Below are 27,505 nucleotides of genomic sequence, written 5' to 3'. Positions count from 1 at the left end.
TTAGGTTGAATTTTTTTTTTTTTTTTGAGACAGCGTCTCACTCTGTCACCCACGCTGGAGCACAGTAGCATGATTACAGCTTACTGCAGCCTCCAACTCCCAGGCTCAAGCGATCCTCCCACCTCAGCCTCCCTAGTAGCTGAGACTACAGGCATGTGCTACCATGCCCAGCTAATTTTTAAATTTTTTTTGTAGAGATGGAGTTTTGCTATGTTGCCCAGGTTGATCTTGAACTCCTGGGCTCAAGTGATCCTCCCATCTTGACCTCCCAAAGCGCTGGGGTTACAGGTGTGAGCCACTGCACTTGGTTGTAAGTTGAATTTTAAAGTAGTAATTTTGGGGCATTTGAAAATCCTCTGTGGAGTATGAGTACTTTTTTTCAGGTGCTCTGAGTATTGATATAATCAGGGGTGCTTAAATGTATTTAGTGCTGACAGAAATGCGCATATATATTATTGCAGACTTAGAGATAAACTATATTTCTATAATTATTCATCTTAAAGTTTAACAAAATCGGAAGTTTTTTTGTTTTTTTGCTGTTTTAAAAAAGTCTATAATGACTATTTGATTTTTATCCACAAAAGGCTATCAAGAAAGAGAGAAAATATATTTGTGTCTTTGGCTGAAGAGATTTAAATTAATTTGCTTACTTTTCAGCCCAAAGTTAAATCATGGAAAGGGCATGAAAAAAAAAACCTAGGAACAAAAATGTTAATAGGCAAATCACTTTATATTTTGGAACATGTTCAAGAACCAGTAGTTTGTACATTTGGGATGTCATAGGTGACAGGTGAAGCATTTTCTGGGACATGTCTAGCCAGAAAATGCAGTTTGAGTGGCTGAAAGTCCCTCTGCTGTGAAACTGGGAGGTCTTATTTCAAGAGGTATATGCCAAGTCATAACAGCAGTAGACAGAATTCCATATCGTCACTGGGAGGAATTGTTTCAAGTGCCGTTTGTATTTCTCACCATAAATATTCCTGATGTTTCTTTTGCAGATACCCTGTAGGGATAAAGGTTTTCGCGATTGCTTTATTAGGGTGTCCCTTAAGAAGTGGAATTCTGGTAGCATGATTCCTGCAGGTAGAATTCCTTGGTTATTGGTCATTCTCAGAGGATAAGTGTGATAAAGTAGCCTGGCCAGAAGTGCCGTATCTCTTACATTGAAACTGCGCTGAAGGTACATATAAATTGGAGATTCCCCGTTTCTTGTTAAAATGTTAACGTTTGCTTCAAATTCAAGCAGGAGATTGATGATTGCCTCTCTGCCTCCAAAGCATGCCTCGTGGATGGCTGTTTGGCCCTTGTAGTCCTGGGCGTTGACTTTGGCTCCGTGAGTGAGCAGCAGACGGATGCAGCTGACCCCCGCCCCGAGGAGTCGGCCTGCTTTGCTTGACGCAGTGCACACTGCAAGCTTCAGGGGCGTGTTCCCCGTGGAAGAGACAGCACAGTTGACGTTTGCTCCATAGGCAATGAGTGTTTCCATCATCTCCTTATTCAGCATGTTTGCGGCCATGTGAAGGGGTGTCATGCTGGCTTCATTAATAGCATTGACATCGGCACCATTTTGGGCCAAAATGGAGAGAACTGGATAGCAACCATATGCTATGGCCAGGTGGAGTGGTGAACGTTTGTTGCTGATTTCCCCTTGAGCGTTAACTTGAGCTCCGTGCGCACACAAGATGCGGAGACATGTGATGGTGCTATTCTGAATGTCTGTCAGGAGCCTGTGCGTTCTGTTGCCTGGTTTTGCCAACGTGGTGGAAGTGACCGGCCAGTGCAGTAGCATTAAGTTGAGTGTGGTGAGGCCTGTCGTGTCCCTAGAATGGGTATTGATTACACGTTACACTGAATTCACAGTGGGAATGGCTCTACGTGAACAGTTAATGTTTAAGAAGCCAGTATTTATTTAAAGTAAGACCCTTTAATTAACTTAAGGATGTGTTTGAAAATCGGTATTGCTGGGTAGTTTCTCAGGCTACCCCAGGGTTTTTCGGGGGATGTGGGGGGATGCGTCACTACATGATGGGGCCTAGCTTCATTTTATATATATATATATATATATATATATATATATATATATATATAAAATTCTTTTTTTGAAAAATTCTTTTCACTTTTATACAATGTTGTGAAGGAGGCCCAGCTTCTTGGAGCAGCCTATTTTACCTGTGCCACCCCCGCTAGGGCCGTGTCCCTTCAAGGCCTACCTTAGTGATTTCTGCAGCCTGGCACCTCACACAGTGCTGGACTGGGTTACTGGCTTTCTGTGGAATTGTGTGGACTTGAGTGTGATCTGTTATTGCCACAGAAGTGAGCCGTGAAGGCCCGAACTCCCATTGACTCCTTTCTTAGAGGCTCTGTCTCTGCTCTCCTACCCAACATTTTTCTGCGTGAGTGTGTAGGGAGCAGAAGAAGTGACAGGGGTTGAATCTGAAGACCTGTGGTCATTCCGAAGTTCATTCCCTGCTCCAGGCCAGGTGGAATGAGCATTTTACAACTTGGCCCTTACCTCAGAAGCCCTTCCAAAAATTCCTTTGTTTTGGCAGAGCAAAAGGAAGGTTTATTATGTAAATCTAACTGCTCTGCTGAAATTAGAAAATGATTTTAGTTCACATAGATTTGTTCAGCGTGAGGCCCTAGGCTATGGATATGGTGAAACAGCAGGTGGCCCCTACCTTTGTAGGGCTTACAGTCTAGCAGGGAAGATAGACGTGAAACAGTGAAACAGCTCAGTAAATAGTGCAAGCTGGCAGAGTTCTAGAGAGGTGCAGAAGCCTCACATAGTGCATGCAGTACACAGGGTAGGAAAGGGTCCCCTGAGGAGAATGGGGCGAGTCTGTGATGGTTGAGATGTGGAAGGGACTTCGAGAGGACTTGCAGAGCTGGGGTGGGGTGCTCAGGGAGAGGCTGGGAGCAAGACAGGTCAGGTGGGTTCTTCTGGAGCATGGTAAGGATTTGGGGCAAGAAGTTCTATTATTATTATTATTTTGAGATGGAGTCTCGCTCTGTCGCCCAGGCTGGAGTGTGGTGGCGTGATTTCGGCTCACTGCAACTGCCGCCTCACGGGTTCAAGCGATTCTCCTGCCTCAGCCTCCCGAGTAGCTGGGACTACAGGTGCCCGCCACCACGCCTGGCTAGTTTTTGTATTTTTAGTAGAGATGAGGTTTCACCAGGCTGGTCTCAAACTCCTGACCTCATGATCCACCCACCTCAGCCTCCCATGGTGCTGGGATTACAGGCGTGAGCCACCGCGCCCGGCCTATACTACTTAATTCTTTCATTCACTCAGTATTACTGGGCACTTGCTAAGTGTCAGGCATTGATTTGGTTGAGGTGCTGGAGATACAGTGGTGCACAAGGTCAACTTCTCTTTCATGCGGCTTACCTTCTAGGGGAGAGTAATAAACAAGAAAATCCATTGTCGGCTGGGCGCGGCGGCTCACGCCTGTAATCCCAGCACTTTGGGAGGCCGAGGCGGACAGATCACGAGGTCAGATCGAGACTATCCTGGCTAACACGGTGAAACCCCATCTCTACTAAAAACACAAAAAATTAGCCGGGCGTGGTGGCAGGCGCCTGTAGTCCCAGCTACTCGGGAGGCTGAAGCAGGAGAATGGCGTGAACCCAGGAGGTGCAGCTTGCAGTGAGCCAAGATCGCGCCACTGCACTCCAGCCTGGGCGACAGAGCGAGACTGTCTCAAAAAACAAAAACAAAAACAAAAGAAAATCCATTGTCTACCTATATTTTATTTTTCACACCTGACTTTGGTGGTTAAACTTATTGAAGGCCATGGCAAGGACTTTACTGCATTCCTCACAACACCACCATTGAGCACTTAATCCTCAGAATGTGCATTAATTTGGCAAAATCTTTATGATGTTGCATTTTTCTCAGTTTTTCAGAGTATCTCATCTACTCAGTAAAGACATTGGTTCATTCATAAGAACGAACAAGTCCAAACATAAGTGGAAAAAATGTATGAACTGAAAAAAATCTGTATCAGGTATATCCTCACTTAGAAATGATTGTCAGTGAAGCTGGGTGCTGTGGCTGAGGGCTGTAATTCCAGCACTTTGGAAGGCCGAGGCAGGTGGATCACTTGAGGCCAGGAGTTCAAGACCAGCCTGGCCAACATGGTGAAACCCTGTCTCTACTAAAAATACAAATGTTAGCTGGGCATGGTGACGCACACCTGTAATCCCAGCTACTCGGGAGGCTGAGGTGGGAGAAGCTCTTGAACCCAGGAAGTAGAGGTTGCAGTGAGGCAAGATTGTGCCATTGCACTCCAGCCTGGGCAACAGAGTGAGACCCCTGCCTCAAAACAAAAAAGAAAAAAAAAAACGATTTTCGTTGGAGTTAACTTACCTGACTTCTGGGTCAGCACCATGCCGTAACAGGCAGAGCAGACTCTGGGCCTTGTGGTACTTGGCAGCCAGATGGATGGGGATGATAGACTCTGTCGGCTTTGGAGGGAAAACAAAACACATTACAAGTGGCCCTGTGTAGTTAAAAATACTGTTTGTGTTAGCTTGCCATTTCAAAGGCAATACGTTTATTGAGTGTCTCATTGGCTCACTCTTTTTCTGGTATGTGCATTGAAAGTTTCCTTTTCTACTACCTGTTTCAAATGATCAAAATTCAGTGAATTCCATACTATAAAATCTGTGTTTTACAGAAATGCACATTTACTGAGGCAACAGAAATAACACTCAAAAGCTTTGGAAATTTTTGAAAGTTGATTCTTCAGAAGAGCCTGTGGTGTGATATTAATGGTACTTGCTATGAAGTCACTTAGTCCTTAAATTAACCCACAGGGTGATGGACAAGTAGGTGCTGTGTCGTTGCCAAAGTCGTATTATCAGCAGTAAAACCTGAATCTTCAGGGTTTTCAAATATAACGCAGCATATGTTCTGTCTGATTAGCAGAGCTGTTTGTGCCAGCTCTTAAAATACACACGTGTAAGTAGTGGTTTTACACCGTGGTTGCAAGATAAGACAGTAGGGTACAAGAGAGGGTGATTTCCTTTTTGAATTTAATTGTAAAGGTAATAATCATTGTATAAAAATTTAGAAAATGAAAATGTATATATTAAAAAGGGAAAAACTATTTTTTGTTTGTTTGTTTGTTTGAGATGGAGTCTTGCTCTGTTGTCCAGGCTGGAGTGCAGTAGTACCATCTCGGCTCACTGCAACCTCTGCCTCCTGGGTTCAAGCAATTCTCCTGCCTCAGCCGTCCGAGTAGCTGAGATTACAGGCTCCTGCCACCATGGCCAGCTAATTTTTGTATTTTTAGTAGAGACGGGGTTTTGCCATGCTGGCCAGGCTGGTCTCGAACTCCTGACCTCAGGTGATCCACCCACCTCGGCCTTCCAAAGTGCTGGGATTACAGGCATGAGCTACTGCGTCTGGCCAAAAAAGGGAAAAACTAATTTGACCACATGGAGATCATCACCGTGGGTATGTTTGAGAGATGACATGAATGGTCTTCCGGCCACACAGGATCTGGTGTTTTCTCATGTTGGTTCGTGTGTGACATGTGTAGGGGAGGCTTTGCGGGCTTTAGGGAGCACTGCAGTGTGTGTGGAGTGAGCTGGAGTCATGTCTTGTAAGGGCTGTGAGCTTAGCGAGTTCACCAGCTTTAGATCATGCTCCTTTCTAAGCAGCCTGACTTTTTTCCAGAAGTGACTGAGCAGAAAAGAGGGTACCTGGGTCAGAAGTAATCTGTTGCTGGTGGAGTTGGGCAGAATGGTGATGGGCTGGTTGACAGGGTGATTTCTCAGGAGTACCTCGATCGTAGTGCAGTCTTCTCTCATGATCGCTTCATAGAGTTTCGAGTGAAGTGCTGCGGATGGGCCATCTTCCAGGGACTTGGCACTGTCAACCACCAGGTCTCTGCTTCCTTTCCTGGGTATGTTCCCCATGAGAAAAACTTAAGACTTCAGGGGAAAATGTTGTTATGGAATTGGTCAGTTTCAGTCTCTTTATGATGATTCTTTCAGTTCAGTTCTAGAACCGTTCTAGAATTTGTCGAGAATTGGATCTGTGAAGGCAATCCATCAAAGTTTGGAACCAAGCGTCCAGACTTTGTTCCTTGATCATAGAATGTCAAATGTCAGCAGTTTTTAGGGTTTTCTACTCTATCATAAAAACATATTCAAGCTATCATCTTACACCTTTATTTTTGATTTCTCTCCAGTTCAAGTGTAGCTGAAACAATGATCAAAGCTAAAACAGAGGAATTTATGCATTAAAATACAAAGTTAAAATTATTACTTTTAAAGTAAGAAAACTTTTAACCTAAGTTATTTTTTAGTTTTTATTATAATAGAATCTTCCCTCTCCCCATTATGGGTTCAGTTTTTCTCCGGCATAGGAATAGTTTGGGAGATGTTTTGGGTCTGTACTCTTTGCTTAAATAAAGCCATTTAGTGTGATCTGTTAGTTCCCAACCCTGGCTAATCATACGAGTTATCTGGGAGCTTTTAAAAAATATCCAAGTTGGCTGGGTGCGGTGGCTCGTGCCTGTAATCCCAGCACTTCGAGAGGCAGAACATGAGGTCAAGAGATCAAGACCATACTGGCGTTCACCATACTGGTGAAACCCCGTCTCTATTAAAAATACAAAAATTAGCTGGCTGTGGTGGTGTGCGCCTGTAGTCCCAGCTACTCGGGAGGTTGAGGCAGGAGAATTGCTTGAACCTCAGAGGTGGCAGTTACAGTGAGCCGAGATGGCGCCACTGCACTCCAGCCTGGCGACACAGCGAGACTCTGTCTTAAAAAAAAAAAAAATCAAAGTTTTTTCATAGTGTGAGAAACATGCTCACCCGTCCAAACCCAAAAAATGAACTTAGAGGCACAAAGAACAGTGAAAGTGAGACTTTTAATAGCAGTCTTGCAAGGTTGCGTGTCTGGTAGGCAGGTACACCCAGGGCAATTACAACAGGTAATTTATCTCCTAGCATGCAAGACCTACCTCGGTTCCTCACTGGTCAAGGACTACAGGGTTACGATCTTCCCGGACGTCGCCTAAGTTGCATTATCCCCTTAGAGGGCTACACCCTGGTCCCTTCCCTGCTTAAGTTTGGATTTCTCAATAACGAAACTTTCTTCCCTTTCATGGGCTGACTCCTCTACATCCTATTCGCTTATTGTGATCTTCCAGGTGGATGAGCCATGCGGTTTGTTACATTCGGAGGCCGGCTGCCGGTGCTTAGATTTATCATGCCTTGAAAAAGCCATTGAAAATGTTTTCTCACACATAGAAAATCACGTCTCTGGACTCGACAGGACAGTCGTTTCTTTTCTTTTCTTTTTTTTGAGACAGAGTCTCACTCTGTTTCCCAGGCTGGAGTGCAGTGGTGCGATCTCGTCTCACTGCAACCTCTGCCTCCCAGGCTCAAGCAATTCTGCCTCAGCCTCCCAAGTAGCTGGGATTACAGGCATGCACCACCACACCTGACTAATTTTGTATTTTTTAGAGATGGGTTTTCACCATGTTGGCCATGCTTGTCTCGAACTCCTGACCTCAGGTGATCTGCCTGCCTCAGCCTCCCAAAGTGATGGGATTACAGGTGTGAGCCACCGCGCCCGGCCAGATGTTGAGATTTTTAAAACTCCTGGATGATTCTGACCTGCAGGCAGATTTGGGAACTATTCCTCAAATATTTAACTTTTGAGGGGCTGCTTGCTCCTGAGTTCCAAACACTTAGAAACATTTACAAGTTTTTACTATTTGTTTTAAGAAAGCCAAGGAGTTGACTTGTTTTGTTTGTTGATAGCCAAGAAATATTTTTCTTCATGGGCCTGATCAGCAAGTAAAAATAGGAGACTTTGGTCTGGCCTGCACAGACATCCTACAGAAGAACACAGACTGGAACAACAGAAACGGGAAGAGTAAGTTTTTGGTTTTGTTTTGTTTTCTTTGCATAAGCAAAAGACATGGTTGCACATGTTAGTATTTAAAGAGAATCATAAAGATTTAATAGCAAAGATAAGATAAAGATAAAAAGCAACTGTTGTTCTCTTAGGAGCTACACTGCTTGCTCATAGTAAATGTTCTTTAATGTTGACAGTGCTAACTGCAATGTTTAATATGTGGCTTTTGAAATGATAGGAACACCAACACATACGTCCAGAGTGGGTACTTGTCTGTACGCTTCACCCGAACAGTTGGAAGGATCTGAGTATGATGCCAAGGTAGTATTTGTTGCTTTCTGCCCTTTCATTCAACTTATTCTGAAGTCTTAAATAACAGTACAGGGCCGGGTGCAGTGGCTCACGCCTGTAATCCCAGCACTTTGGGAGGCCGAGGTGGATGGATCACTGGAGGTCAGGAGTTCAAGACCAGCCTGGTCAACATGGTGAAACCTGGTCTCTACTCAAAATACAAAAATTATCTGGGTGTGATGGTGCATGCCTGTAATCCCAGCTACTCTGGAGGCTGAGGCATGAGAATCATTTGAATCCGGGAGGCAGAGGTTGCAGTGAGCTGAGGTTGTACCATTGCACTCCAGCCTGGATGACAAGAGCAAAACTCCGTCTCAAAAAAAGAAAAAAAAAAAACAAAAACAAATAGTACAATGAAATGCAGAAGCTCTGTCATAGAGATGTTTTTGGAGATAACTGAGTACTGTAGATAATTAACTGGATCAAACTGTCCTAAGAAGAAACCTCACTCTTAGTAGAATCTATGTTGCCTGCTTTACCATTTCAAAATCCTCAGATGTCACAGTTTTTGTGTTTGTTCATTTGTTGTTTTTGAGACAGGGTCTTGCTCTGTTGCCCAGGTTGGATTGCAGTGGTGTCATCATAACTCATGGCAGCCTCCACCTCCTGGGCTCAAGTGATCCTGCCACCTCAGCCTCCCATGTAACTGTAACTTCGGGAGTTGTGCTGCCACACCCAGCTAATTAAAAACAAATCATTTCTAGAGATGGGGTCTTGCTTTGTCTAGGTTGGTCTCAAACTCCTGGCCTCAAATGATTCTCCTCCCTTGGCCTCCCAAAGTGCTGGGAGTAAGGCATGAACCACTGCGCCTGGCCTAAATCGATTTTGAAATGAGCTTTCTCTTTAAAACATCACTGTTCACCTCAGGAAGCTAGAATTCATGGAAGCCTGTTTTCAGCCTTTCTTCTAATTGGTTTTTTTCAAGCTTCGGTAAATAAACACCAAGGGGAAGCCTGCCCCTGTCGACTCCCCTTGAAATAGAATGAACATGCTGTAAAGTTTGAATCTCCATTGTTCCTGGAAGAAATGCTAAAATCCATTTTTCAAAACAACAGGCTAGTAAAATTTTCTTCCTTTTGATGGCGCATTGAGCTTTTTAGTGATTAGGAAAGAGCTGTCAGAAAAAATGATGGCTGCCCCTAAAATCTTGTCTAGTGAAGACCTTCCTAAAAAATCTGTTTTTGGGAGTAGTATCGTAGATTTTACGCAGTTTGTTAAATGTCACCAAGGACACTTGGTAAGTATGAGTGGAGGCAGAGGTGAGACTGGAGGAGAACCCACGACCCTCTGTGTCTTCCCCGCAGCTGACACTAGCAGGCGTGAGCTCACGTCACTGCCTGGGTCAGGCCTGGATTGTTAAGGGGTGCTGAAGACAGTTGTATGATCGTGACTGCTGTGGGTGGGGATTATCCCTGCCCTCCACCTAACCATCCATTCTCCGTGCCCACGGATGCCCCTTTTTGAGGTTGTGAAAGTCCCTGTCACTGATGAGCCATCCTGCTCTGTTCCCTTCCTTGTGGGTGACCGTATATCCTCATTCTTAGAAACCCTCTCCTGTTTGGAGGGTGGAACACGGAAATGGAAACGTTCTTCTAACTCTGTGTTTCACTACTGAGTTCCCCCTTTTTTTCTTTTTCCAGTCAGATATGTACAGCTTGGGTGTGATCCTGCTAGAGCTCTTTCAGCCGTTTGGAACAGAAATGGAGCGAGCAGAAGTTCTAACAGGTTTAAGAACTGGTCAGTTGCCGGAATCCCTCCGTAAAAGGTGTCCAGTGCAAGCCAAGTATATCCAGCACTTAACGAGAAGGAACTCATCACAGAGACCATCTGCCATTCAGCTGCTGCAGAGTGAACTTTTCCAAAATTCTGGAAATGTATGTGCTTTTCTTTCTCTTGGTCCTGGAGTGAAGGTGGTTTTTATTGCCTCTCTTGGGGAAGGAAGCGGTTGGGTGGTGCCCCCGGAGGCTGGGGCTGGAAGAGCCAGATGGTTCTGGAGGCGGGGCCTGTTTGTTCTCATCCACTTCCTGGCACTCAGCTGCAGGGTGTGCTGGCAGGACTCACTCCCCTTGGGGTAGCAGCTGTGGCCTCAGCAGGCACAGGAGGTATCTGCTGGTGTTTACAAAGAGGAGCGGAGGGCTGGGGGCCAACCCCACAGCGAAGGCCGGGTAGGAAAGCTTCCTGGGGCCTGGTGGGTGTGACTCCTCCCTGGAAAGGCCGGAGGGGCCCGCAGGGTTTGCTCCTTCTCGTGGCTGGGCCTTTCAATGTCCATGTCAAACTCTGACCGTTCACCACCTGCCTGCTGTTCTGGGCTGTCAGGGTGTCTGTCGGGGGCTCATCACTGGCAGGGCTGGTGACCCCACAAGTGGTGGGTGGGTCCCTCGAAGGTGTTTTGGTCACTGGTGAGTTCAGCACTCTATCGGGAATTTCGAGTTGTACATGATCCTGGCACCTCCCCGGATAGTGCTGAAGAGTGTGCCCAATGGGGGCTGCTGCATTCCCTGCGCAGTACAAAGCCACTGTGGACCACTGGGGAGAGGCAGGGGTGGCCTGGTGTGGGGGTCTGGCTACAGCTGCTGCCCTGGACATGGTCTCTGTACATGTTTTTTTTTTTTTAAATGCTGAGGAAAATATGAAACTTAAAATAGAATTTGTTTAAATTGTGAATCCTGGCCAGGCGGGGTGGCTCATGCCTGTAATCCCAGGCATGGGATTTTGGGAGGCAGAGGTGGGAGGATTGCCTGATGTCAGGAGTTTAAGACCAGCCTGGCCAACATGGTGAAACCCCATCTACTAAAAGTACAAAAATTAGCCAGGCGTGGTGCTGCACACCTGTAATCCCACCTCCTTGGGAGGCTGAGGCAGGACAGTCACTTGAACCCGGGAGGCGGAAGTTGCAGTGAGCTGAGATCACACCACTGTACTCCAGCCTGGGCGAAAGAGCAAGACTCTGTCTCAGTATAAATAGTGAACCCTGTTTCAGTGAATACTCAAGCTTAGACTCATATTTGTGCAAACAAAATATTTAAACCCATTCTCAGAGTTCCCTGACTGTATCAAGCACTAGGTTGAATACCAGTAGCATGCTTGTACTCATTGTCCACGTAAGCAGGTTGACTTCCTACCACCTGTCTAAGAGTTATAAGCACTGGGCGCGGTGGCTCACGCCTGTAATCCCAGCACTTTGGGAGGCTGAGGCAGGCGGATCATGAGGTCAGGAGTTCAAGACCAGCCTGACCAACATGGTGAAACCCGATCTCTACTAAAAATACAAAAATTAGCCGGTGTGAGCCACCATGCCCAGCCACAGATGTGGTTCTTGAAACCAAGTATAAACATTTATCTTCACATATGAAGGAGATTTTCTAATGCTCAGTTAAGATAGCTATTAGAGACCATAGTTATTTAGTATTTATGATAAGGATTTCTACTATCTTGCAAAAGTTTTTTGTATAAAATGAAACCTTGGCTGGGTGTGGTGGCTCACGCCTGTAATCCCAGCACTTTGGGAGGTCGAGGCGGGTGGGTCACTTGAGGTAAGGAGTTTGAGACCGGCCTGGCCAACATGGCGAAACCTCATCTCTACTAAAAATACAGAAACTAGCTGGGCTTGTACGAGAGAGCCTGTAATCCCAGCTACTTGGGTGGCTGAGGCACGAGAATAGCCTGAACTGGGGAGGCACAGGTTGCAGTGAGCCAATATCATGCCACTGCACTCCAGCCTGGGCGACAGAGCGAGACTCTGTCTCAAAAAAAAAAAAAAAAGTTATTTTAATGGAGTCTAAAATATTTTCTCCTTACAGGTTAACCTCACCCTACAGATGAAGATAATAGAGCAAGAAAAAGAAATTGCAGAACTAAAGAAGCAGCTAAACCTCCTTTCTCAAGACAAAGGGGTGAGGGATGACGGAAAGGATGGGGGCGTAGGATGAAAGTGGACTTAACTTTTAAGGTAGTTAACTGGAATGTAAATTTTTAATCTTTATTAGGGTATAGTTGGTATAATTCTTAGTTGTATTTAGTAAGCCTTTACAAGACTTGTTAAAGATGTCAGAGTGCCCCAAGCTGCCGTTCCTTCCTTTCCTGCCCCACAAGCTCCTTTTCCTGAATTTCCTAAATATTACCATATGCCCAGTCTCTGAAGCTAAAAACTTGGACCTCATCCTCAATTATTTTCTCCTTTCAACTCTGTTGACCCTCTGTCTGGTCTTCCTCTAGAAGGTTCTACCGCAGAAACTGATGTGTGCTCCCTGCCCTCATCACTGCCCAAGGCCGGGCCTGCACATACTCACTGGACTGTTCCAGTTTTGACAGCTGCCAGTCTTCCTCCCCCTTTCACACTGCAGCTGAAGTTCATTACCTGGACGCCTGATTGTTTCATTCCTTGGCTCCAAACCTTCTGCTGCCTCTAAGATAAAAGCTCAACTTCTTAACAGTGTACAGTGTACAACTTCCAACCTTTTTATCTGTTCTCTCCACCTTCAATTTAGCGTCATTCCAAAACCACACCCTTGCAAAGCTTTGTACTCTGCACCCCAGATGATCTCCAGGCAGCTCAGATCTCTTTCCCGCCTTTGCCCTGCACTGTTCCCCGGTACTTCCTCCTTTATTGTAGCACTCAGCTCCCCAGCCAATCTGTACATCCCTCAGAGGCAGCGATCTGATGAATTGGTTTTTGAATCCCAGAAAGGGTCTGCCACGGAGTTGGCAGTCATCACGGTAGATGGTGTATGATTTTGCTGAATTTTAAATAAAATGAAAACCACAAATTACATGATGCTTTTATTGACACTTGACAACTGGCCTAAATAAAAAGACTCTGACGCTAATACAAGTCCCCTTACTGATAATAGGCATGAAAGAGCACCATTCTTAAAATCTAAACCCTTTAAAATCAGTTACCGAAATTCACTTAAGGAGCTTGAGGGCCGTGTTAAAAGGAGCCAGGTTTTCACAAGACCTCATCCACCTCTGCACATTGGCTGGCACTGTCACACTGCAGCCTCCGGTCTGCTGGAGTACAGACCACAGCACCACGTCTGCTACGGTGAGTTCATTCCCAGCGAGCCAAGGGCTCTTCCCAAGAGCAGAGTTCATGGAGCGGAAAACAGCGGCTTTTTCTTTACTGCTTCCCTCTTTTAACTGAAAAATCGCAATATCTACCCAGCTATCTATAAGGGTTGCGTTGACAGCATTATGCTTCTGGCCAAACAGAGAGAACAAGAAACGTGCAATATTCCCTTCTCCTTCGATGGGGCACATCGTCTGGACGCTGAATTTCATCTGCGTCTTCGGCACTGAAAAGAAAAAACACACGCCAGGTAGCATCACCAGAGCAGCCCTGAGGGAAGTACTCGCACAGTGGGGAAGGGGACAGTCACCAAACACCACAGACTGATGACACGGGAAAGGGTGTTTTCAAGAAGAACATCACATTTTCAGTCTGTCTCTAAGATGCTTACTACTGAAAAGGGTTTAAGTGCAAACTATGTTAAAAAAGTAACCAAAGAGCCATTCCTGGTATTTGATTATGACAGTTCTGAAGCTAGAATGGACCTCAGACCACTTGCTCCAATCCCTGCTGCCTAAGGTTTTGGGGGCTGAGGGCTGGAAACCCAGAAGCTGCATCTCCCAGGCTCTTGGCCTCATAATCGCTTTCTGTGAGACTGAGGGCAATTAAGGTATGAATGACATGCACTTGCTTCTCTCCATATCAACATAAACCGGAAGAGGCATACGTCCGTGGGATAGTCAATACATGACATCCTATCTTTATATGGCCATATGAGAAGATAACTTCAGTGTCCCTATGATGGTAAGTTCTCGAATATGAGGGCAAGATGGCTGTGATAGCCATGACTCCCCTGCTTTTTGGCTGGTTGGACAGAACCCCCTTCCCCCAATGCTCACAGTCCCCCCTTGAGCTATGTCTCACTCAAAGACCCTAAATTTTGCAGAGGAACAAGGGCATCTTTGCATTGCTTCATCTCTGCTCCTCCTCTAGAACTACCCCCACAGGCTTTCTAGACTTACAATATCTGACCTGATGCAAATCGCTGTATGGCCGGTATGCCACAGAGTGTCCTAACCCCTTGCTGCCTCTTATCAAAACCATGTTGTACATCTCATCATATAGTACAGCTAACCCTTGGACAGTGGTGGGGTTAGGGACACTGACCCCCGACTGCTGTGCAGTAGAAAATCCACATAAAACTTTTGACTCCTTCAAAACTTAAGCACTAATAGCCTACTATTCATAGGAAGCCTTACCCATGACAGTTGATTAACACGTTTTGTATGGTCTATATATTATATGCTATATTCTTACAATAAACTTGAGAAAATGTTAAGAAAATGATGCTGGGCATGGTGGCTCACACCTGTAGTCCCTGCTGCTTGGGAGGCTGAGGTGGGAGGATCACTTGAGCCCAGAAGGTTGAGGCTGTGGTGAGCTATGATTGCACCACTGCACTCCAGCCTGGGTGACACAGCAAGACCCTGCCTCTTTAAAAGAAAATGATAATGAATTTACTATTAATCATTAAGTTGAAGTGGATCATCATAAAGGTCTTCATCCCATTGTCCTCATGTCGCTGAGGAAGAGGGGTTTGGTCTTGCTGTTGTGGGTGGAAGAGGTGGAGGAGGTAGAAAGGGAGGCAGGAAAGGAGGAGAGGCAAGCACGGTGTAACGTTAGGGAAATACATCATAATTTGTCTGACTTTTCGCCTTTTGATTTCTCTAAAAATAGTTCTATGCAGCATCAACCCTTCCACTGCTTGCTTTAGTTTTCAGTGCTTGTATCATAGAAGACTCCAGGTCATAAAAGAAGTCAAAAGCAGCCTTGAATAATCAGAAGCCTTCTCCCAGACTGTCTAATGGAAATCTGTTTTCCAGCCCGGCTTCTCCTAGGTCTTCTTCCTCAACGTCTGGCACTGGTTTGGAAGCACTTCTCTCCATTAAGCTGTCTTATGTTAATTCTTCTGTGCGGTCTCTGTCAGCCCTTGAATTTCTCCAAGATCTATATATATCCTGAAACTCTTCACCACCTACTTTTGCCCCATCTATGATCTATTTCATGGTTTCCTTGTCATAAATCCTATGAAGTCACGCACATCTGGACACAGGTTTCTCCAGGAGGAATGTACTGTTTCACCATGATGGCTTTCACAGCTTTTTATACAACGATGGCCTCTTCAATGATGTAATCCTTCCAGACTCTTCAATATGTTCTATCAGGGTTCTCTCTCTTTTGCTTTTTTTTTTTTTTCTGAGATGGGAGTCTCGCTCTGTCACCCAGGCTGGAGTGCAGTGGCGCGATCTCACTACAGCCTCCACCTCCTGGGTTCAAGCAATTGTCCTGCCTCAGCCTCCCAAGTAGCTGGAATTATAGGCATGTGCCACCATGCCCAGCCAGGGTTCTCTTTCACAGCACTGACAATTCTTTCATAGAGTACTGTGTGTGATGAGCCTGGGGGCAAGTAGACGACTTTGACACCCTTGGTGTTAACTCATGGGGCTCTGAGTGTCTGGAGCATTGAAGAACTTTAAAAAGGTGTCCCTTACTGGCAAGGCACATCCTGACTTCAGGGACAAGGCATCAATGGAATTAATCCAGAAAAAGGGTTCTTGTCCAGACGTACAACCAAAAGATCAGCAGCTGTGTTTATCTTTCCCGTTAAGTCTCAGGTGTTAGCAGTTTTATAGGTAAGAGCTCGCCTGATCATAAACACAGCTGCACCTGCACAAAACAGGATGGTTAGCCTAGCCCTGCCTGCCTTCAATCCTGGGGCTCACTTCTTTACTAATAAATGTCCTTTGTGGTTCCCCCACACCGCCCCAGATTAGGGCAGTTTTGTCTGCATTAAAAACCTGTTGACACAGGTATCCCATCTCCTCCATGATTTTCTTAATGGCATCTGGGAACTTGTCTGCTGCCTCTTGGTTGGCGGAAGCTGCTTCTCCTGTTATCTTGACATTTTTAAAAGCCAAACCTCTTCCTAAAATTATCAAACCATCATTTGCTGGCATTAAACTCTCCAGCTTTAGATCTTTCACCGTCCTTTGGCTTCAAGTTGTCATATAATGACTTTGTTTTTTCTCACATCTTATGAGAGTCTATAGGTATGCCTAACAGTAATCCTGCACCCCACATAAAAGCTGCATTTTCTTTTCTTTTTTTTTTGAGATGGAGTCTCGCTCTGTAGCTCAGGCTGGAGTGTAGTGGCGCGATCTCGGCTCACTGCAACCTCCACCTCCTGGGTTCAAGTGATTCTCCTGTCTCAGCCTCCCGAGTAGCTGGGACTACAGGTGAAGGTCACCATGCCGAGCTCATTTTTGTGCCTTTAGTAGAGATGGGGTTTCGCCATATTGGTCAGGCTGGTCTCGAACTCCTGATCTCAGGTGATCCACCCACCTCAGCCTCCCAAAGTGCTGGGATTACAGGCATGAACCACCACACTCGGCCAAAATCTGTATTTTCAATGTGAGATGAATAGGTATTCTGCAAAAAGTGCAAGGTTATTATACTTCCTGGTGCAGCTATAGTGATGCCTTCATGAATTTCCCTTTTTTTTTTTTTGAGATGGAGTCTTGCTGTCGCCAGGCTGGAGTGCAGTGGTGCGACTTCGGCTCACTGCAACCTCCACCTCCAAGCTTGAAGCGATTTTCCTGCCTCAGCCTTCTGAGTAGCTGGGACTACAGGCACGCACCACCACACCCAGCTAATTTTTGTATTTTTAGTAGAGATGGGGTTTCACCATGTTGGCCAGGTTAATCTCTTGACCTCGTGATCTGCCGGCCTTGGCCTCCCAAAGTGCTGGGATTACAGGCGTGAGCCACTGTGCCCGACCAAATTTCCCCTTTTTTAAACAATGGTTCTTACACTGAATTCATTTATCTTGAAATGGCAGCTGCAGACCTCTGGTACATATCAAGCAATTCACCTTTCTCATGTAATCTCATGACTTTTCTCTGCTTCTTGGGAGCATTTTCAGTATCACAAGAGACACTTTGTAAGTGCCCCACAGTGTTAGTCAAGGTTTATGGCAATGCACGATGGAAAAATAGCCAAGAACCTCAAGAGATCACTTTTTTTTTTTTGAGACGGAGTCTTCCTCTGTCGCCCAGGCTGGAGTGCACTGGCGTGATCTGGGATCACTGCATCCTCTGCCTCCTGGGTTCACGCCATTCTCCGGCCTCAGTCTCCCAAGTAGCTGGGACTACAGGCGCCCGCCACCACGCCTGGCTAATTTTTTTTTTTGTATTTTTTAGTAGAGATGGGGTTTCACTGTGTTAGCCAGGGTGGTCTCGATCTCCTGACCTCGTGATCTGCCCGCCTCGGCCTCCCAAGAGGTCACTTTTGACTGCAACATGCAATTTCCTGGAGAGATGAATTAGCTGCTCACACCGAGATGATTAGCGTCACAGGGTGTCTGAAGCAGATTGAAGCAGACACTCCCCACGCTGGAGGTGTGTGTAAGTTTTGATACATTTTAACTTTTAAAAATAGATTTGTGTATATTTTATGTATGTAAATAATAGACTAGTATGTAAATATTTTATGCCTCATAGCTTTTTCTTACTTGTTTTGATATTTTTCTTTTTTCTTTCTTTTTTGAGATGGAGTCTCGTTCTGTTGCCCAGGCTGGAATACAATGGCATGATCTTGGCTCACTGCAACCTCCACCTCCTGGGTTCAAGTGATTCTCCTGCCTCCGCCTCCTGAGTAGCTGGGATTACAGGCGCCTGCTACCACACCCGGCTAAGTTTTGTATTTTTAGTAGAGATGGGGTTTCACCATGTTGGTCAGGCTGGTCTTGAACTCCTGACCTCGTGATCTGCCTGCCTTGGCCTCACAAAGTGCTGGGATTACAGGTGTGAGCCTCCGCGCGTGGCCTTGTTTTGATATTTCTAGGCTATGTGGTTTGCCTGCCAGTTTTTTCAAATTGCTGCAAATCTCCAAAAAATTTTCCAAGATAGTTATTGAAAAAAATCCACATGAGGCCCAGGCCCGGTGGCTGACGCCTGTAATCCCAACACTTTGGGAGGCCGAGGAGGGTGGATCATGAGGTCAGAAGTTCGAGACCAGCCTGACCAACATGGTGAAACCCCATCTCTACTAAAAATATAAAAAAAATTAGCTGGGCCTGGTGGTGGCGCATGCCTGTAATCCCAGCTACTCAGGAGGCTGAGGCAGGAGAATCGCTTGAACCCAGGAGGTGGAGGTTGCAGTGAGCCAAGACTGTGCCACTGCACTCCAGCCTGGGTGACAAAGTGAGACTCTGTCTCAAAAAAAAAAAAAAAAAAAAAAAGAAAAGAAAAAAATCCACATGTAAATGGACTCATGCAGGTGAAACTCGTGGTGTTCAAGGGGCAGCTGTGTGTAAGTTGAACTCAGTCCTGTCTACTTACCATTCTTCCAAATTAAAGTGAATCCCAGCTGATAGTCTTGGCGGGGCTGTTTTTTATTCTGTTCTCCAAAGCACTTGAGAAGGTTTTCAGGCACGCTCTTGACCGAGGAGTGCGTGTGCGCCGTGGACAGGACCCTGAAGTGCTCACAGAGCAGCCTGTGCAGCACGAGCAGGGAGAGGGGAGGGGAGGCCGGGTTCACGTGGATCACGATGTCTTTCAGCGCCCCGTAATCCTGGGGAAAGACCAAGACAATGTACGAATAACAGTCATCGGAGAGTGCCACTGTGCCAGGCGCGAGTCTAAGAACCTAACCAGGGTTATCTAATTGACCCCGCCACTTCCATGAAGAAGGCACTAGCATCATCTCCACGTTGCAGCCAGTAACTTATCCAAGGTCACTTGCTCAGGAAGGAGTGGAGCTGGGATATGAGCTGACTCCACCCCCTTACCCCCAACAAATAAAAAGTTGACTGTACTGTCAAATAAAACAACATATGAGGAATGACACTTTTTTTTTTTTTTTTTGAGACAGAGTCTCACTCTGTCACACAGGCTGGAGTACAGTGGATGATCTCTGCTCACTGCAACCTCTGCCTCCACAAGTTCAAGCGATTCTCCTGCCTCAGCTTCCTGAGTGGCTGGGACTACAGGTGCCTGCCACCATGCACAGCTAATTTTTTTTTTTTTAAATTTTTAGTAGAGATGGGGTTTTGCCATGTTGCCCAGGCTGTTCTCCAACTCCTGACCTCAAATGACCTGTCCGTCTTGGCCTCCCAAAGTGCTGGGATTACATATGGAAGCCATGGTGCCTGGCCTAGGAATGACACTTCTATTTGTCCCTTTTAACCTGCAGTTATTCCAGCTACCGATTCTGTCCAACAGCTGACCATGGCCAATTTGTGTTCATTAAGATGTTTCCATGAAGAACGCCTTAAGAAGGGGTGTTGGCTCAAGATATCATTGGTGATGAGGGCTGGGGAGATTCTAAAATACTAGGCATTAACTGAAGTGCTCAGACTGACAGCCTTGTTTTTTCCCACTGTGTAACCCTCTTCAGTGCCAGTGGCCCACGGGAACAGAAGCCAGGCAATGGTTCGGGGCCAGTTTGCTCTGGCATGGGGCACTATGAGAGGTCCGGGGGATGGGCCTGTCATAAATCCAAACCCATGCATGACAGCCTTTTTAGATGAAGACTTTCTTATTTCTTCCACGCTTTCACTCGTAATAATGAATGCACTGATGTGAACACTCACGGCCAAACTCCTTGGCTTTCTGTGCCCTGCCTGCCACTCCTGACCAATGTCTCATACGTCAGCCTACGCGGAATGCCTTGCAGTTCCCTGAACATATTGTATGACTTGACGCTGGGTCTTCTGAGGTATCAAAATTCATATTCAGCACCACATGCTCTGAGATACCTCCCCAGCACCCTGAGAAATGACTCAGGGTCTTTTCTCAGTCATTTCGGCCGCGCATGCTCGAAAACTCATCTGCTAGGTTCTGGCTCCCTGAGGGCCTGGTTGCGCCTCATCTGAGTCCTCAGTGCATGCCACAAGTACTGGATGAATGAGGGAGCAGGGGAAGGAATACATGAATGCAGAGGTACTGAGGTTACCATATATCCCAGCCCTGGGTGAGACACCACAATGCTTGCATTTTTTAGGGCTTTAAGTAGTGCTATTCTATCACCCATTCTAGAGGAGGCTATTGGTAGGGATTCTTGGGACAAACCCTTTTGCATCCTCAAATAAATATCACATTGTTGTAACAAACGAGGTGGTCTTTCTTTGCATATCAGATTCTCCCCTAAATCAGCTGAAGCCTGTAAACTTCAATCACGAGAGCTGGCTGATGCAACTTACTTGTAATACAGCAAACTGAATTCAAGCAAAACGCATTTGAAATATGAGACTGTGCTGGCCTGAGCAGTACATTTCAAAAGGATGGGTAGGATTTTTGTGCTTGGGCAGTCACAGTTCTGAAAGTTGGCCTATGATCAAAGAGAGTCTGGGCTGCCTCTGCTGAACCTCTGGGGAACACTGAGCAAGCAAGCTGAGATCTGTTCTTCCAGGGCTTGGAGGCTGCTGGACCTATGCCCAGACTGGCAGAGGCTGTAACTCTCTTCCACTCCTTCTCTGCCTACAGATCCTCCCTGTCCTCTACTTGCTCTGAGAAGTCAAGAGGAGGCTTTAGAACTTGTTTTGACTTCACTCCTGCCCTGGGAATCTGTTCTGTGCAAAGGCAAAGGCACACTCATTTAGAGGAGAAAAAAATATGAACATGCTCTTGGCTCTGCCTTTGAAAACTAGAAAGCTAGTTTGTTTTTGTTTTTTTTTTTTTGACACAGAGTCTCGCTCTGTCGCCCAGGCTAGAGTAGAGTGGTGCGATCTCCACTCACTGCAAGCTCCGCCACCCAGGTTCATGCCATTCTCTTGCCTCAGCCTCCTGAGTAGCTGGGACTACAGGCGCCCATCACCACGCCTGGCTAATTTTTTGTATTTTTAGTAGAAACGGGGTGTCACTGTGTTAGCCAGGATGGTCTCGATCTCCTGACCTCGTGATCCGCCTGCCTTGGCTTCCCAAAGTGCTGAGATTATAGGCGTGAGCCACCGTGCCCGGCCTGAAAGCTAAGGCTTTAATCACAGCAGCACAATTTCCCTGCACTAACCACTCAGCACCTACTAACGTTTCAGCTTTCAAAATGAACTTACCTTCCCAAGCACTGAATTCAAGTCCAGTGCATTGGTGGTTAAAGTCGTGGGCTCATCCGCTTGGATTATGTTGGTTACATCCAAGTCTGCATCTGGTGTTTGAATCATCTTGGAGAGGCCATCAACTGCAGCTTTCAACTCATACAGACGTTTTAAAATATCATCTTGGCGGGACTCAAGAGCTTGCAGAGACGGGTTAGACTCTTCCTAAACAAACCAACAGCCAAATGTTCATTTCCTCTCCCATCAGACCAGTGTTATTTAAATTTGATCACTTGTCTTACTTTGCCATGCACTCACCAAACCTCCCACCCTTTGAAAGAAGACATTATGGGCTGGGTGTGGTGGCTCACGCCTGTAATCCCAGCACTTCGGGAGGTCCAGGTAGGCAGATCATCTGACGTCAGGAGTTCAAGACCAGCCTGGCCAACACAGTGAAACCCCGTCTCTACTAGAAATACAAAAATTAGCCCGGCATGGTGGCACACACCTGTAATCCCAGCTACTAGGGAGGGTGAGGCAGGAGAACCACTTGAACCCGGGAGGCGGAGGTTGCAGTGAGCCGAGATGGCGCCACTGTATCCAGCCTGGGTGACAGAGTGAGACTCTGTCTCAAAAAATAAAAATAAAAAAAAAATAAAAGAAGACATTACGGGATGCAAGTCTGCAAAGCCTTAATTACAAAGTAAAGAAACAAAAAGGAAAAAGACATTAAAATACAGGAGCAGAACCATCTCATTTTCCCCATAGTCCAACAGGTCCCTGCAAATTGATCCCCAAATGCTTAAAACAAGGCCAGGCGCGGTGGCTCACACCTGTAATCCCAGCACTTTGGGAGGCCGAGGCAGGTGGATCACCTGATGTCAAGAGTTTGAGACCAGCCTGGCCAACATGGTGAAACCCCGTTTCTACTAAAAATACAAAAATTAGCTGGGCATCGTAGTGCATGCCTGTAGTCCCAGCTACTCAGGAGGCTGAGGCAGGAGAATCGCTTGAACCCGGGAGGCGGGGGTTGCAGTGAGCCGAGATCGCACCACTGCACTCCAGCCTGGGCGACAGAGCAAGACTCCGTCTCAAAAAAAAAAAAAAAAAAAAAAGCTTAAACAAATAAAAGTTGTGGCTAAAAGCCACTCTGAAATTGTATGGTTCCTATTTCAGGTAATTTAGTCTAACATCAGGGAAGGATAAAAAATGAACACAATTTGTAGTTCTTTGTTCTTAACAAACTAAGAATACTTTGCTTAAATAAATAGCAATGAGAATGTAACTGAGTAATTTATACAAATAGGGAAAAGGGAACACAGGTTAAAACAGTTTATTTTAGCTTGGAAGCATGTCCATGGGGCCAAGTAATCAATTCCCCAAATCATTTTCTTGTCTTTTTTTTTTGTCCTGGAGACAGGGTCTCACTCTGTTGCCCAGGCTGGAGTGCAGTGGTGTGATCATGGCCCACTGCAGCCTTGACTTCCTGGCCTCAAGTGATCCTCCTGCCTTAGTCCTGAGTGCCTGGGATGACAGGTGTGCGTCACCAAGCCTGGCTAATTTTAAAAATTTTTTGTAGAGACAAAGAACTGCGCTATGTTGCTCAAGCTGGTCTCAAACTCCTGTCCTCAAGCCATCCTCCCACCTCAGGTCCCAAAGTGCTGGGAAGACAGACATGAGCCACCACGTCTGGTGGCCAGGCCACCATTTTTCACTTAGCCTATTCCACCTTGCACCCATTCTAGTCCAGCCCTGCAAACCATCCTTTAAGATGGCAGCTGGAAAGATTTAAAAAGAAACTCAGGGCTGGGCGCAGTGACTCATGCCTGTAATTCTAGCACTTTGGAAGGCCGAGGCGGGCAGCTCACCTGAGGTCAGGAGTTCGAGACCAGCCTGGCCAACATGGTGAAACCCCGTCTCTACTAAAAGTACAAAAATTAGCCAGGTGTGGTGTGGGTGCCTGTAATCCCAGCTATTCAGGAGGCTGAGGCAGGAGAATCACTTGAACCCGGGAGGCGGAGGTTGCAGTGAGCAGAGATCGCACCACTGCACTCCAGCCTGGTGACAGAGTGAGACTCTGTTTCAAAAAAAATAAAAAATAAAATCAGATATTGTCAACGTCTCCCCCTTGCTAACCTCCTAGGTGCTTAGGATAAAATGTCAAACATTTAACATGGCTTCACAGACATCTTGTATCATTTGGCCTCTGGCTACCTTACCTCACCCAATTTCCTCCTTTGCTCTGTGCTCTAGCTACACTGTCCTAGGAGTTCCTAAACCACCATCCTGGCTCCGACCACAGATCTTCACATTTGCTGTTCCCTCCATCTGCATCACTCTTCCTTCTTCTCTTGTTTGCTTAACTCCTATTTACCCTCGGACTTAATCAGCACTTTCTCACCTCTCCTAGTCTGCTGCTCTTATTTAAGATCAAACATCAGAGAAATGTGAAGTCCACTGACTTCCGGGTGGAACAGAGTTCAGTATGCCAATTAAATTATTGAGTGCTGGCTAGGCACGGTGGCTGATACCTATAATCTCAGCACTTTGGAAGGGTGAGGCGGGTGGATCACTTCAGGTCAGGAGTTTGAGAGGACAACATGATGAAACTCCATTTCTACTGAAACACAAAAATTAGCTGGGCTTGGTGGGGGGCACCTGTAATCCCAGCTACTGGGGAGGCTAAGGCAGGAGAAAATTGCTTGAACCCGGGAGACAGTGGCTGCAGTGAGCCGAGATTGCGACACTGCACTCCAGACTGGGTGACAGAGTGAGACTCTGTCTCAAAAACAAAAAAAAACTCAGTCAGGAATGAAGAATGTCTGAAGTACTGTATGTGTAACGTGGCTTGTGATTTTTAAGCCCTGAGTGCAGCGTGATTTAGTCCTTCGTGATCTGAGTAATACCAAAATGTTCACGATCTGTTTTATGTCATCGGTGTCTTCTAATGTTGGCCTGTTGTTTTCCTTGCTGAGATTAGATTGTGATGTGGTATACTGTTTTTCTCAATTTGTTTTAATTTATATGTATTTATAAACAGCTTATTCTTCATGTTGCTTTTATTTACCCTGGAGATACTTGATTGCTTTTTTTCTTTTTTTTTTTGAGACAGGGTTTCACTCTGTTGCCCATGCTGGAGTCCAGTGGCACAATCACAGCTCAATGCAGCCCTGACCTCCTGGGCTCAAGTGATCCTCCCACCTCAGCCTGCTGAGTAGCTGGAACTACAGGCACATGCTACCACACCTGGCTAAGTTTTGTACGTTTTGTAAAAATGGGGTTTCACCATGTTGCCCAGATTGGTTTTGAACTCCTAGGTTCAAGTGATCCTCCTGCCTTGGTCTCCCAAAGTGCTGGGATTACAGACGTGGGCCACCGCGCCTGGCCAAGATGTTTTATTGCTAATTATTTGTCCACATTGTTATAATCTCCTAGATAAATTGCTAGAAGAGTGAGATTATGTGTCCTCTAAGTTATAAGTTCACAAATAAAAGCCCAAAGGAAGTCAGGCAGCAGACTTAAAAACAAATAAAACAGACTCTGCAAAACTTGGCCTTAAATGAAAGGTGACATTCTCCAACCTGGATTGTCTTTTTGGCTTCATGGGACTGTGCAGTTGGAGGGTGACTGGGCCCTGTTTCCACGGCACTCTCTAGGTGTAGGGACCATTGAACCATGTCTGCTATTTCTGTCTTAGCTCTGTACTGAAATAACAGTTGTGTTACTGGGTTTCAAAAGAAAGTCTGTCCCTCCTGATCTAGGCAGAAAGCCATTAAAGAAAACAGAAGCATAACAAGCAGTGGGAAAACAGAGCAGAAAAGTTACCAATTCACCCATCTTGTGTCAGAAATGGACAGGCCTGTTTCTCCTGCTGGAAACCTAGGATGTACGTTTGCAGTGAGAAAAGAGTGAAAGACTTGAGCAGGTACATTACAAAAGCGCAATCACAGCGGCCAGTGAATATGAAAAAGTCCTCAAGTTAGAGGAGTCTACAGAAATCCAAACTAAAACTACCTTAGCATACCACGCTACACCCACCAGCTTTGGGCAGGGTGCAAACATCAGGAATTCTTCTGCCCTGCCAGTGAGCGGTGAGTGAGCGCATAAACCAGTAGAACTTTGGAAAACAATTTAATAGAGTGGAAAGCCAGGCGGGCCACTGAGCCAGCAGTCCCATTCATTAGTACATACCTCATGCCTGCTCCTCTGTATAAGAATATTCACTGCAGAATTGTTCATAGCAAGTTAAAGTGGAAAACAATCCAGTGTCCCTGAGCAAGCAGGATGGGTAAGTATATGGTGGAGAGTCATGCAATAGAATGGTATACTACAGAGAAGATGAATACTTCTGATATTACAATAAAATGACTCCTAAAATAATATCTACGAAAAAGAAGCCAGGGCTGGGCACCAGTGGCTCATGTTCGTAATCCCAGCACTTTGGGAGGCTGGGGTTAGAGGATCGCTTGTGGCCAGGAGATTGAGACCACCTTCGGTCTCGATAACCACCTTTTACGTAGAGATGTGGTGAGTACCTCATCTCTACATTAAAAAAACAAAAAACCCAGACACATCAGACTATATGTTGTATGCTTACCTGTATCAAGACTATTGTTTAGGGGCCGGGCACGGTGGCTCACGCCTGTAATCCCAACACTTTGGGAGGTCGAGGTGGGTGGATTGCTTGAGGTCAGGAGTTCGAGACCAGCCTGGCCACCATGGTGAAACCCTGTCTCTACTAAAAATACAAAAATTAGCCGGGTCCAGTGGACCGGTCCAGTGGACAGCGCCTGTAATCTCAGCTACTCAGGAGGCTGAGACGGAGAACTGCTTGAACCTGGGAGGCAGAGGTTGCAGTGAGCTAAGATCACACCACTGCACTCCAGCCTGGGTGACAGAGTGAGACTCCATCTGAAAAAAACAAAAAAACAAAAAACCAGACTATATTGTTTAGGGATAAATACTTAGTTGACAAAATAATAGAGAGAAGCAGGACATAATTACCATAAAAATCAGGACCTGGGGTTGGGGGTGGAGAGGGAAGGTTTAAGTGGAAAGAATGGAGCGGTGACAATGTGTGTCAACCTGGTCCATGGTGACCCTGGGGTTCGCTTTGTAATTCCTCAAAATGAGCATTTATGTGATATTCACTTTTCAGAGAGTAGAATCTCTCAACTAAAATGTTTAAGCAACCACATATTAAAAAAAGAAAAAATATGGACAGATTTGTATTTTAATTAAAACATTTAAAAAATAGAGACAAGGGTCTCGCTATGTTGCCCAGGCTGGTCTCAAACTCTTGGGGTTCAAGCGATCCTCCCGCCTCGGTCTCCCAAAGCGCTGAGATTCCAGGCGTGAACCACCGCGCCCGACCTGGAAAGATGTATATATATATATATATATATTTTTTTTTTTTGAGATACAGTTTCGCTCTTGTTGCCCAGGCTCCAGTGCAATGGTTCGATCTCAGCTCACTGCAAACTCCGCCTCCAGGGTTCAAACAATTCTCCTGCCTCAGCCTCCCAAGTAGCTGGGATTACAGGCGCCTCACCACGCCCAGCTAATTTTTGTATTTTTAGTAGAGACGAGGTTTCACCATGTTGGCTAGGCTAGTCTGGAACTCCTGACCTCAGATGATCCGCCCGCCTCGGCCTCCCAAAGTGCTGGGCTTACAGGCGTGAGCCACGGTGCCCGGCCTGGATAAATCTTTTAAAAGATAAAAGTTTGAGTGAGTCCCTGGCCGGCCGGCACAGATGCCGGGGTGGGGCCGTGAACCGGTTGGAACGTACCCGCTCCGGCCTGGGGGAACCCGGGCCAGCAGCCGGCCGCCGCGCGTCCGCACTGAGCGGGGGGCCCCGCGCTCCTACCTGCACGTGGCCAGCGCCGGGCGCTGGGCCGCAGCTCCTGCCGTGCACGTTGGGGAGCCGGTACATGCAGGTGGGAAGCTCCACACGGAGAGGCGCGCCGCCCCCGTGATAGGGCTTTACCTGGTACATCGGCATGGCGGAACCAAAGCAAAAGAGGGTAGCGCGTGCCAGACGCCAACGCTCAGAAACCGTCAGAGGCCACGACGGAGAGCAGCCACCTCCCTTCTGACCCTGCTACGGGCATTCGGGAAAACGCAGTCCGGTCTGCTCTGATTGGCCCAGGATCTTTGACGTCACGAACTCGACCT

At 46.3% G+C, this 27,505-nt stretch overlaps 3 protein-coding genes and 1 non-coding gene across 7 annotated transcripts in view; 1 reads left to right on the top strand and 3 right to left on the bottom strand.

Annotated features, from left to right (window-relative positions):
• The window catches only part of EIF2AK1 (eukaryotic translation initiation factor 2 alpha kinase 1), a 35,900-nt gene extending 22,904 nt beyond the window's left edge, over window positions 1-12,996 (top strand). For both annotated transcript variants that reach the window (XM_054496150.2, XM_054496149.2), the window contains exons 12-15: window positions 7,783-7,897; window positions 8,118-8,200; window positions 9,871-10,104; window positions 12,031-12,996. In XM_054496150.2, the coding sequence (XP_054352125.1) occupies window positions 7,783-7,897; window positions 8,118-8,200; window positions 9,871-10,104; window positions 12,031-12,159 (561 nt within the window). In that variant the 3' untranslated portion in view covers window positions 12,160-12,996. The remainder of the gene's footprint in view (window positions 1-7,782; window positions 7,898-8,117; window positions 8,201-9,870; window positions 10,105-12,030) is intronic.
• Window positions 712-6,047, bottom strand: ANKRD61 (ankyrin repeat domain 61). Of its 2 annotated transcripts, none has more exons than XM_054496154.2 (3): window positions 5,710-6,047; window positions 4,370-4,467; window positions 712-1,820 (listed from the first exon to the last, which is right to left on the bottom strand). In XM_054496154.2, the coding sequence occupies exons 1-3, from the start codon at window positions 5,923-5,925 to the stop codon at window positions 878-880; spliced, it is 1,257 nt and encodes a 418-aa protein (XP_054352129.1). In that variant the 5' UTR covers window positions 5,926-6,047; the 3' UTR covers window positions 712-877. The 2 variants fall into 2 exon arrangements, with proteins under 2 accessions (XP_054352129.1, XP_054352130.1); XM_054496155.2 differs by having other exon boundaries at window positions 5,791-6,047.
• On the bottom strand, window positions 12,997-27,486 carry AIMP2 (aminoacyl tRNA synthetase complex interacting multifunctional protein 2). Of its 2 annotated transcripts, none has more exons than XM_054496159.1 (4): window positions 27,198-27,486; window positions 21,349-21,555; window positions 18,638-18,869; window positions 12,997-13,524 (listed from the first exon to the last, which is right to left on the bottom strand). In XM_054496159.1, exons 1-4 carry the CDS (start codon window positions 27,330-27,332, stop codon window positions 13,136-13,138), a joined length of 963 nt encoding a protein of 320 aa, XP_054352134.1. In that variant the 5' UTR covers window positions 27,333-27,486; the 3' UTR covers window positions 12,997-13,135. The 2 variants fall into 2 exon arrangements, with proteins under 2 accessions (XP_054352134.1, XP_054352135.1); XM_054496160.2 differs by having other exon boundaries at window positions 27,318-27,460.
• Window positions 19,675-19,807, bottom strand: LOC129041831 (small nucleolar RNA SNORA42/SNORA80 family). The gene has a single exon (XR_008503966.1). It is a non-coding gene; the product is annotated as a small nucleolar RNA SNORA42/SNORA80 family (small nucleolar RNA).
• Window positions 27,487-27,505: the final 19 nt, after the last annotated feature.

The sequence above is a fragment of the Pongo pygmaeus genome, chromosome 6 (genome assembly GCF_028885625.2).
Source record: "Pongo pygmaeus isolate AG05252 chromosome 6, NHGRI_mPonPyg2-v2.0_pri, whole genome shotgun sequence".
NCBI classification, from domain to species: Eukaryota; Metazoa; Chordata; class Mammalia; order Primates; family Hominidae; genus Pongo; species Pongo pygmaeus.
This window is presented reverse-complemented; position numbering and strand designations above follow the sequence as displayed.